We start from the raw sequence: 12,500 nt of genomic DNA on the forward strand, positions 1-12,500 counted from the left end.
CTCCTCCTCCTTCTTCTCCTCCTCCTCCTCCTCCTCTTTTACCTCCTCAGAATATGTCCTCCATCCCATTCCCTCGTACCTTCTCCTTCTCTTCGAACGTGTTTGCCACTCGAATGCCAATCCGAAACAATTCCGTAGCAATCGCAAATCGGTTTCCCTATCCTCCTGGTCAGCACTCTTGTAAGAATCGATTCTCGATTATTTTTCGTCTTCCTCTTCTTTTTCTTCTTCTTCTTCTTCTTCTATTTCTTCTTTTTCTTCTTTTTGAGTTTCTTCTTTTTCTGTTTCTTCTTCTTTTTTCCCCTCGTCGCTCTCTCGAAGAATCTCTTTCCGTTCGATAGAGAAACGCTTTTTCTTTCTCTGATTTTATAATTCTTTTTTATTTTCATCTCTCTCTCTCTCTCTCTCTCTCTCTCTCTATATATATATGTATGTATGTGTGTGTTTTTTTATTGATTCTTTCCTCGTAAGATTTATAAGCGCGATTACGTCGGTGAGAAAGAATTGCATCTCGATGTTCGATGATATAATCGAATTTAATTTTTGATTGTAACACGCGACTTCGTTCTATTGATTAATCTCGATGATCTTTTGTATGTGTTTTTTTTTTTCTTTTTTACCGTGATTTAAACGAAAAGAGGAAATGAATTACGAAAAAGAAAAAAAATTGTATGTAGCATCGATGACCCGTTTGAAATTGATAAAAGATGGCAACGATTAATCGATTAATTATTCGAACGGTTATGTTTCAGTTTATGATCTTTACAAAACACACAATCCTCTCCGGTTCGTAATAGGGTCGTCGTATAACGCTTGTGAACCTTCACTTTCGAGTAGGGAGCGAAGGGTTTGTTGTTACACTTAACACTTACCTAGGGTGCTTTCGAACCAATTCTCAACCCCTCTTTATATCTTCCTTTCTATTATCGTTAGTTCGGTGAATCGAGAAAAGAGTTTAGATTTATCTGATAACACGTATATACATACACACACACACATATATATATATATATATTTTTTTAATTACGTATAATCTCAATTATATGTGTAAATTTTATTACGCAAATTATCTTGGACGATTAAACGATACATTCTTACTCAATAATATTTTATAACCGACGACGTAAACAAATCAATATTACGACGCATTAATATTTTCTAATCCTATTGTTCTAAAATAAGATATTTTCATAATCGAATTTATTAATTTCGCGAATCGATCTAAGAGAATCGAATCTTCTTTTTCTTCTTCTTCTTCGAGAGAGAGAGAGAAAGAGAGAAAAAAAAAAGAAAAAGAAAGAAAATAAATTCGAGTTAAATTTATTACGCTTTAAAGTTATATCATTTTGAAAAGTAACAACGCGATAAGATCCTACAACTCGTAGAAACGATTAGTCTGTTCGAATTTATTTCAACGTATACGACGAACAAGAAAAATATCCGAATGGCGACGTCGGATCGTCGTCGTCGTCGTCGTCGTCGTCGTCGTCGTCGGAACAACGTATTTACAATTTCGTCGTTTCGTTCGAAGTCCGCACGTAAACGCCGGTAATAGGGCTCCTTCACAATGGAATATAACCATCAATAGTGAATTATGTGGGGCACGTGCTTCGACGTAACTATAAAGAGATCGAACGGGAACCTTTTGTCCGTAACGATTTTAGCGATGTGCCTTATACTTGGCCACGAGTTTCGACCCACGTTCTTTTGCCAACGTAATCCCAAATATCCAAATAATGGCTTTATTATGCGACTACTATTATGCGATTATTATTATGAGAACCATATTCGTATCCTAATTTTCGATTTGATATACGACGTTTCGTTTGGAATAAAAAAAGAAATTAATCATTGACGGAATTCTCAGTATTTGTTATAAATAAAAATATTTCTTGTTAAATTCATCGATCGTTATTGTCTGAAATTTTCTTTGTTCTCTTTTTTTTTTCTCTCTCTTTTTCTCTTCTTTTTATTTCTTCTTTTTATATCTAATTGTTTTTCTTTTTAATATAACTTCATCTTATTTATATAAAAATCGTTATTGATAATTTTATTACCGATAAATTTAAACATTGAGTTATTTATTATCTTCCAACAGTGTCCTGCGTGTGAGAATGAACAAAAAAAATCGGTAATAGGTACATTGCTCGAATGTTGATAAGTACAGGAAAATTCTTTACCCTCGGAAGAGAATAAAAACGATGTTACCGACCGACGAAAAATTTTAGTATCGATAAAAACTCACAGATGATAATATAGACGGTAAGTCATCAGACGGTATGTTACCGACAAAGTATTTGCAATGAAAATCACGATGGAGTCGATAAAAGCGAAATCGTTTTTAACGACTTAGGAACCATCTTTTTTTAGCCGAATAGATGGCTACTTAAAAGATATATGAAAATATAATAGTTAATTACCAAAAACGTATTGTTTCAAAGAGATATACAATTTCAACGTAACATTTTCTCGTAAGAAATTCTCGTAAAATTCCACCGAGCAAATTTTGCAATGAATATCTATCTATCTATTCGTTAACTATGAAATTTTTAATTTAAAATAAAACGAGAAGGGTAAAGTTATAGTAGATTTGTTGTTAACGAGATAAAGGAAAACGAAAGACGAAAGATTCCCAGAGAATTTCCACTGCGAGTTAATCCAATAAAGAATTATCCACAGACCGTTGATCGGACACGAACGTTTCACGTGGACGACGTACGCTGTTCATAATCGTTGAACTAAACGCGCCAATGGAAAAGGACAATGACGATCAAGAGAGAAAGAAAGAAAGAGAGAGGGGATTTTGCATTGTATTCGTCTCTCACCCTTAACTAAATACCTACCGGTGTAGTCACGCCTCTAACACAACTCCCTAAATTCTCTCTCTCTCTCTCTCTCTCTCTCTCTCTTTCTTTTCAAGCACTCGGTTCTTTTTGGACACGTGGAATCGTTGAAAGAATCGTTTATGGTGGTCCTCGAGTGAAGAGAAGCGTGCTTCCACTTCTTCGAAAGAAAACGAATGAAATAGAAATATATATATATATAAAAGCATATATATATATATATATATATATGAAAGCAACGTATAGTGACATTGGACAATTCGATCACCCTCTCAAGAAAAGAAAAACTTGAATGCTCGTTAACCAACCCGTTTGAATCTTTTCCATTCGGAGGAAAAAGGGTTGGGAAGATCGGTTTAGCCTCTACTAATCCTAGGCTTACAAGGATTCGAGTGTAAATATTGATTCCAATCGGTCTACAGTAACAATGGGGATTTTGGAGCATCTCTTGGTGTAACTACGAGAGCGTGTCCGTCGACGGCATAGGTTTTGAACACGGGGAACCGCTGTCAAAACAATCGTTAGCACCTTGCAATAAACGATCTTGGTCCGTCTTCCTTTCCTATCTCCCTTCCTACTCCCATTCAATGATCTTTCCTTTTACTCTACTATCTTTGGTTGGATCTATCGACGACGATGACCATTACATGGATTATCTCTCGATCAAATGTTACCTTTCTTTCTTTCTTTCTTTCTTTCTCTCTCTCTCTCTCTCTTTCTCTCTTTCTCTTTTCACCTTTCTCTTTCCTCCCCAACATCTCAGTTTAAATTATCGTAAAATGATAAAAATGTATGAAGGAAAGAGAGAGAGAGAGAGAGATCATTCAAGAAAAATATCAAACGTTACAAATCCATCTCGAATCTGTAGACAGATATACGAGATATCTTGCAATTTAATTAAAAAAAAAAAAAAAAAAAAAAAAAAAAAGAATGAAAAAAAGATGCGAAGTAAACGTTGTAATAAAGAAAAAAATATACATATGCATATATATATATATATACATACATGTATATATTGTACAGCAATAGCAAAAAAAGGAAAAGAAAAAAAAAAAAAAGAAAAGTTTTACCAAACTTTGGCGATTCGTTCGAGTTCTAAACTGGTCGGTACATTATTCGATTGTCTTTCAACGTTGGATACATTTCCCGTGTAAACGAATCTCTTGCCGCTCGGTACTTGTTCCAATTCGTATACGGTATTATGTTGTGCGAAGAAATCCGCTTGAAGACGGGTCACCATGATACCGACACCCTCTATCAGTGCCAATAAAAAGCCACCGAATGTTGCGCTACCCAACATCGATGGTATCCCAGTTCTGGCAGCTAAAACGCCGCCAGTCAATGCGCCACTCATTATCGAGTTCCATGGATCTTCCTTCGAACGACAACCAATCAGGGTACACTCGAACGCTGAGAATAGGCCACCCCATACTGCGAAGTTACCGGCCACTTGAGGTCCTCGTGTCTTTATTGCACTCAAACCACCATAAAGTCGTCTTCGAAAGCCTGACGGAGCGTTACGGAAACCGATAAAGCTCTGAAATTTTTAACAAATTAAACATCCTCTTATTCCTCCTTCCTCATCATTTGCGTATATTCTATTGCCTGTCATGTATGTGTGAGTTTTTTTTTTTTTTCTTTTTATGTGTGCATTTTTCTTTATTTTTTTTTTTATTTCTTTTTTTTTCTTTTCTCTTTAGATTGTTACGAAGTACGATTTTTCTTTCTTTTTTTTTTTTTTTTTTTTTTTTTTTTTTTCAAATTATCACGAATAAATTGTTGGTGTTTTTGTAATTTTAACCTATATAACGACATCCTATAGATAAAATAATATATATTCTAATATATGATAATTGTGGAATATAAAAGTATAGATATCTTATCTTCTATGTATATAACGCAAATGTTGAATTCTACGCAGTTAAACATTTTATTAAAAAGCACCATTCTTACGGTGCTTTCTTCTTTTCTTTTTCTTTTTCTTTTTTTTCTTTTTTTTTTTTTTTTTTTTTGTTGATAGGAAAATTGTACTATCGCGAGATATCATTCTTTTACACTTTTAATTTTTTATAGTTGTAAACAATTTTTATCTCGAGTAAGAGAAGAAAGACGTACATACATGTATATATAATAATAATAATATGTATGTACGTATTAAGTAATATAATTTATTAGTCTATCAGAAGCGATAAATTTACTTGAAAAAGTGAGCCTCCTATCAAGCCCATTGCAAATGCACCCCCACAATCGTCGATTACTCTCCAAGGACACGGTTCTCGTGTATATTCCATCTTTTCCTATCCTTTTCGTTTATGCTAAAAAACGTTTCGATTTTAACTTCTTCAACAAGACACGAGAAATCGTGCATGATCTTTATATATCTGTATTATTGATACAATTGATTATCTTAATTATTGTTAAAATCAATTTGATATATAACCTCGATACGTCTCACTTCTCGATATCTCGCATTAATATCCAACGCGATTAGATTTTGTTATAGACATTCACACAATTCGATATATTGTATCTCGAAATTATAATCATAATTATTGTGTAACGTTACCAAAAAAAAAAAAAGAAAAAAAAAAAAAGAAATTAATAAATAAAACGGAGTAAAGTAATCAAAACGTTTTCGAAGCTAGAAAAAAGAGAGAAAAGTAAGAAACGACGTTTGACCTAATTACTAACGATGAACTAAAAACGCGATTAAATCGAGCCGAAGTAAACATTTTTTTAACGAACAAAAAAAGATATCACTAAAGATAGCAAAGAAAGCGAACGATTTTAAAAATAAAATAAATATTAAAATATCATGGACGATTGGAATCAAAGAAAAAAAAGTAAAGCAAAAAAATCAAACGAAAAATGAAAAAAAAAAATAAATAAATAAATAAATAAATAAAATCAGAATAGAATAAAAATGTAATTTCGATTAGAGTACAGTTGCGGAGGATCTGCTTTCAGCTGTAATAAAAATAATCAAGCCAAAAAAGAAATAATAACAACAACGACAACAATAATGATAAAGATAAATTGAAAAAAAAAAAGAAAGAAAAAGAAAAAGAAAAAGAAAAAGAAGACAACGAAGACAAAGATGATAATATTTTTATCCTTTTTTTTTTTTCTTCGTCTTCGTCTTCGTCTATGTTAAATGATAAAAGAAGGTAGGATATAAAATAATTGTAAGAGTAAAACTAAAATGTTTTTATGCTCGGTCAACAATTTTGACTGATACGAAAAGAATCGCGATATAATCTATAAATATTATACAATTCGTAATAATTATTATTCGACAAACTTTTAATGCACAAAACTGAATAATATTATATTATATTATATTTCATAAGTAATAATATATATATATATATATATATATATATATATATATAATTTTATATCCTACTTTCTTTTATCATTTAACAAAGACGAAGACGAAGACGAAGACGAAGAAAAAAAAAAAAAAGGATAAAAATATTAAAGTATTTAATCGTCGGACCATTAGAAAGGGTAACACGATTCTTGATCTGCCTCTGCGGGGGATAAATAGAGAGAACGTGAGCATCCTAAGTGAATAATAAACATCATCATTGAAGAGAAGGAAAGTGAAGAGGAGGGGAGGAGAGGAGGAGAACTGAGAAGATCGAGGGGTTGGGAGGGGGACGAGGTTGGTTAGATACGGCAGAGGGTGGTTTTTATACGAGGGTGCCTTCGAGTTGGTTTAAGGTGCCCATATTGGTCCCCTAGCAAAAGCCGCAGGCGTTTTTCCGCTTCTACGCTTCTCTCTTTCTCTCTCTCTCTCTCTCTCTGTCTGTCTCTCTGTCTGTCTGTCTTTCTCTCTCGCACTTATTTATGAATAAAATTCGAAGGTTCACCCCTACACTGTTCTTCCTCCAACCTCCCCCACTACTCCTCTTCTTTGTCGTAGTCTCTGAAATTTATTATTCCTTTGCTATTATACGATGATTACCTAAAGCACTGTACTCGCCACCGTTTGTAATACGAGAAATAAGCGTGGAGTTTCACTTTGGACGGTAGATCCAATGACAAACCGAATATAAATCGATCGTGTGTATATGTATATATGTATGTGTGTGTGTGTGTGTGTGTATATATATATATATATAGATACATATATCGTAATACTTAGATACTTGGTATAGTAATCATGATAGAACACACGTTTCACGCCTTTCGGAAACACATGTTCCTACATCTGTCATGCGTTTCACTATCAAATTATTACATTTTTGTCCGATTAATATCTTTCGGTTTCTACGTAAACATAGATTGTGAATATTAATTAAATAGTTGTAATAGAATGCTACGTTGTTAAACTGAAAGAAGCGATTAAAATATAAAATGATATGTATATATATATATATATATACAGTGTAATGTATTTACGCGTTATTTGCTATAAATAAGAAGTTAAAAGAAGAGCAAAACAAAAAACAAAGCTTAAGACTTATCGATCTTATCCAAGGTAAACTTCCCTATGACCTCTTTGTGACTCTCTGTTACTCTCTGTGACCAAGAAGAAATCAAAACATAACAATTACATCATCGCGACGTTAAGTTTCACAGTCGTTTCTTTCTTCTAAACGCAAAATTTAATACGCATTAAATGTAATTCTTATATCATAAAAATATATCTAATTCTTATATCTTAAATATTCTTATATTTCCTATATATTTATTACACACATACACACACACACACACACACACACATATCTAGATTAATGCATTATCTTATATCGTCGATTTACTCGATGTGTTTTAATATCGAATAAGAACACAATAAATAAATAAATAAAACGAGCTTCTTAACCCTGAGGTTCTTTTTTCTTCTTCCTTTTTTTCTTCTACTTTTTTTTTTTTCTTTCTTTTCGTCAAATTGAATCTCGGGCCACGACGTGGTTTATGGTATGCAAATTGGGTTCGGCCCGTTCTACCATCACTGCCACCACCACCCCTTTCTTCCAAATCCTAATCCAATCCGCTTTCACGTAAAGCCTACCTGCTTTGCCTGCCTTCCTGCCTTTGTATCTAAGCGAACGCACGAGAAAGAAGATAAATACGAATCGGCCGATTTTCAGAATCATTTTCGGACTAGTTCAAAGATCCAACTGTCCTTTGAATCATTCTATTTTTTAATAAAAAAAAAAGAAGTGTAAAATAAAAAAGATATTATAATCACAATTACACGTTGAAAATAAATTACGTCTGATCGTTAGCACGTAAGATCATTAATTAACGATTAAACGTGTACGATAAATAATACACGTATGTACGTATGCGTATGTATCAACAATACGTAGATTATATCGGATAATATTCCGTGCGATACTGTTGTTTTAATTCTATTGAAAATATATTATATCTGTTGATTAATATTATCGAATGAATATAATAATTATATATACATATATATATATATATATATATATATATATATATATCTGTTGATATAAACGATTATTTTGTCGATTAATTATATGTAAGCTATAAGAATCTTTTAGTACGATGATTGATTTAATCTTATATAAGTAATATAACTAATAATATAACTAATACACTTATATATAAAGATTGAGCGTAGATATATACTTTCTATTTAATCTTTTGCTATCGTTGAGATTAATATAATCGGATATGTTACTTGTTATAAACGAAATGCGAGATATAGTAAATTAATTAATTAATTAATTAATTAATTAATTAATTATAATAGGATTCTAAGATCACGTTAAATATGTCTTACCTCTAGAAATTCCAACGTCGAACTAAACGCGACGCGTGTCGAATGCGTCATCGATATTTACATTTAGCTGACAAAGGACATATAGCTTTTCTGTAATTCTTAGAAACGATATAAACACATGGAGCCACGCGTAGGTCATACAATAGATATACGATACAATGAAATAATAGGTAAAGGTCTTCATAGTTAGTCATTGATACTTACATATAAATAATAAATAAATTTCACTGACTCGCATATGTACGTTAAATAGTTTAGATTACATAGATACGTATAAAGGTATATATAATTAAATAAATTCTTCCCTTTTAAATATTTCTTATTAATAATTAATATATAACAATTATTATTATTATTATATATCGAATATAACATATATATAATTATAATAATAATAATATCGTGAATAATTATAATAACAATTTTATAATGTTTAATATATATATATATATATCCTACTTAAACCTATATAAAAATAATATAAAAAATATATAAATAAAATAAATAAATATATATATATATATAGATAGATCAATGTATGGATATATATTAGTAATAAAAATAATATTAATTATAAAGAAAGATGTAATAATAAGAAAACAAATGTTACAAATGATACGATAAAAGCTTTGTTGTTTATTTAAAGCTTTCAAAATGTTTCTACCCTTGCGAAATTCTCGTTTATGTGTCATGGCTCGTGCGGCAACCCCTTTCGCTTTTCATTATAACGAACGATCGAAAAAGTTTGCCTCCCTCTTTGTCGCCTCGACGTTCACGACGACCTCGAGTATTGTTGCGGATCGCCACGCGACAGCTGTTCGATGGTATCGATGTCCTTTCGATTTAACGATTCTTCGAGAGATATCGAACTACCCTTTTGTCGACGATCGTTCCTTTCATCTTTTTGTTTTCTTCGACTTCGACAATGGTTACAATATATATACACATCTAAATATATATATATATATATGTACTTTATTTTTTAAATTCAACAAATGTTTCTTTCCGAATCGAACAACGAAGCCATATATTTTTCACGAACATTATTTCTTTTTCTTTTTCTCTTTTTCTTTTTCTCTTTTTTTTTTCTATAGCAGACAATATGTTTGTTGATTTATATAGAACTCGTAAAAAAGTTTAAACATTTTTTTGTAATTAAATTTGATTATAGATCGAGAAAAGAAGCTAACATTTTTTAATAAATCTTTTCTCGAAATTATTAATACGAAATTTACAATATTGTACTATTAAAATTATTGTACTGTTCAAAACAAAGAGATACTATTCGAACGATAACATTTTTATTGTTATTATTATTATTATCATTATTATTATTATTATTTTCAATAGCTTCGATGAATAACAATAGAAAGAATGAAAAAAAAAAAAAATGATCAGTCACGGTGCAGGTAAAGAAAGTTCACGTTTAAGCAACGTCTAAGCAACGTCTAAGTTTTGTGAGTGAATCGAGAGGGTGGTGGGAGAGGGGAGGGTGGTTAGTGATGGTAAAAGTTATAGACGGCTGTCGCAACATTTCGAGTGTTTTCATAGGTCCTAGACGATTACTATGATTACAATAGAAAAGAACCGACGGTATGTATATCGATATAACTATATGCTTAATATTCATTGAATGAATTCAAAAGTATATATATATATATATATATATATATATATATATATACATATGTGTGTGTGTGTGTATAAGTACTATAAAGTATATAAATGTACATTTATATATATAATTAATAGACATGGATACATACATATATTTCTAATAAAATACATACACATGTATACTCATATATATAAATACATTGCTTACAGTCAATTATATTAAATGCATCAAAATGCATTACAATCTATTAAGGTATAGATTGTTAAATAATATACAGATACGTACTTACATTTATATAATACGTACATATGCATATGGGTATTTAATTTTCAATCTAATGAAGGAAGAAGAAAAATAGAAAAGTTTGGTAAATCGATCCAAGTTAAAATCTTTTTAGTTAATAAATAAATAAATAAATAACTAAATAAATAAATAAATAATTGAATAAATAAATATAGAAGTTGAACATATTTCAAAGGACATAGTTTATTGTTTAGAAATGAACGACAGATGAAAAGAGCTGTGAAGCTTAGTTCGAAAATGTCCTCGACGACGATGGATGAATCGTCAGTTAGATGAATATTTCAAGAGTGAATCCGCCCATCTCATAGTACGGTTAGCAGTAATACTAGAACCGAACGAATATCGTTCCCTCAAAGAGCATTTGTGTAATTTATTAGCGCTTAGAGAGGAGTCCTCTCTCGCGGGGATGAAACCCTTTTGTCGGTCGTGCCAAGCGCTTAAGCGGTTGATTAAATCCAGAATGTAGTTATCCTACGATATCTCGTGCCGTATGTCTCAACGAAAAAAGAAAGAAAATAAATAAATAAATAAATAAATAAATAAATAAATAAATAAAGTACTGGTAGCCTTTCTTTTATCTATTTTCTATTTTTCCATTTATTTCTTTCATCCTTTTATGTTTTCTTTCTTTTTTTCATTTTACATCGGATACGTTCATTCATTCATAATTATTGTTCTTTCATAGAGAATTATTGAATAATATGTATATATGTATCTATGCGAATTTTAAATAATATATATCTATAGATATACATAACGTGGATGCATATATGTGAATTTTAAATAGTATTTATAAATAATATTTAAGTAGATATATATATATATATATATATATATATATATAGGTGTGGCTTTTTATTTATCCTTGCATCCTTTCAAAAAAAAAAAAAATATATATATATATATACATAAGCTTGTAATCTTGTAAATATAGAAGGATTGAACGAAGTAATGGAAACACAGACAATGTGTGTTTCCATTATTTTGTCCAACCCCTTTTATGTATATCAAAGTTAAACAATTGGATCCATTCATACATACATACATACATACATACATACATACATACATACATATATATGTATGTATCTACATAAGACTTGCGACTTTATCTTATGCTAACTTTGATTCTCTCGTACTTGTTATATTATACGAGATCCGAGGAGGGTACGTCGAGCCCTTAAGGCACAAGGCATAGTTATTAGCCTTTGGATCGATTCTCTCCTTCCTTCCATCTTCGTATATACTTGCTTACTAAACTTCTGGATGCATTTGTGTAATCTTAGAATATATTACATAGTCGATATATTACGACTCGTGTGCATATATGGTACGAGTGTGTATGCAATAGATGCTTTTATTAAAATACGAAAATGATCTATGATTTTCTATGTTATTTATCAAGTTTGTTGATAACATATATATATATAAGTATGTATTAAGATTGCTGATATTCTAAGTACGAACGATCGATGAGATAAAAAATATATAGTTATAGAGAACATTACTTTCATCATTTTTTGATTTGAAAGTAATTTCTACGAGACATGAATAAAACATCAATCGTATTTAATCAAAAGATTACGTCATATTTGCAAAAATGAAAAATAGAATAAAATATAAAAGAACGCTAATTTCCCCCGATCTCTAATACTCCCATGCCCGAAGGAAAAAAAAAAAAAGATAATTACTTCGAAAAATCAGGCTGCACGATTGGACAGGACTGGACGAAAAACGAGAAAAAAAAGAAGAAGAAAAGAGAGAAAGAAAAAAAGAAATAAAGAAAGGGAACTAAAAAGACAAAGATGGGTGAGTCGACAAGTAAGATTAGAGCGACGAATGGAATGAAATATGCCAAGAGCCAAGAGAACCGTGTTCCATTGTGTTAGAAGAACGAAGTAGAAAAATAAGAAGAAGAAGAAGAAGAAGAAGAAGAAGACGAAGAAGAAGAAGAAGAAGAAGAAGAAGA

General features: G+C 30.9%; 2 protein-coding genes across 6 annotated transcripts in view; both read right to left on the bottom strand.

Moving 5' to 3' along the window:
* LOC122634766 (mitochondrial import inner membrane translocase subunit Tim17-A-like) overlaps nt 1–5,321 on the bottom strand; it is a 5,815-nt gene extending 494 nt beyond the window's left edge. The window contains exons 1-2 of one of the 2 annotated variants that reach the window (XM_043824057.1): nt 5,042–5,321; nt 3,914–4,380 (exon numbers count right to left, since the gene is read on the bottom strand). In XM_043824057.1, coding sequence (XP_043679992.1) covers nt 3,914–4,380; nt 5,042–5,134 — 560 coding nt within the window. In that variant the 5' untranslated portion in view covers nt 5,135–5,321. Of the gene's footprint in view, nt 1–3,855; nt 4,381–5,041 lie in introns of those variants that run through there. The other variant, XM_043824056.1, reaches the window with a different exon arrangement.
* The window catches only part of LOC122634757 (SKI family transcriptional corepressor 2), a 96,097-nt gene that overhangs the window by 33,806 nt on the left and 49,791 nt on the right, over nt 1–12,500 (bottom strand). For 2 of the 4 annotated variants that reach the window (XM_043824036.1, XM_043824034.1), the window contains exon 1: nt 43–270. The exons of the other annotated variants lie outside the window; for them this stretch is intronic. The gene's annotated coding sequence lies outside the window, so the exon portion shown is untranslated. Of the gene's footprint in view, nt 1–42; nt 271–12,500 lie in introns of those variants that run through there. 4 annotated transcript variants of the gene reach the window in all.

This window comes from Vespula pensylvanica, chromosome 15 (assembly GCF_014466175.1).
Source record: "Vespula pensylvanica isolate Volc-1 chromosome 15, ASM1446617v1, whole genome shotgun sequence".
Taxonomy (NCBI): Eukaryota; Metazoa; Arthropoda; class Insecta; order Hymenoptera; family Vespidae; genus Vespula; species Vespula pensylvanica.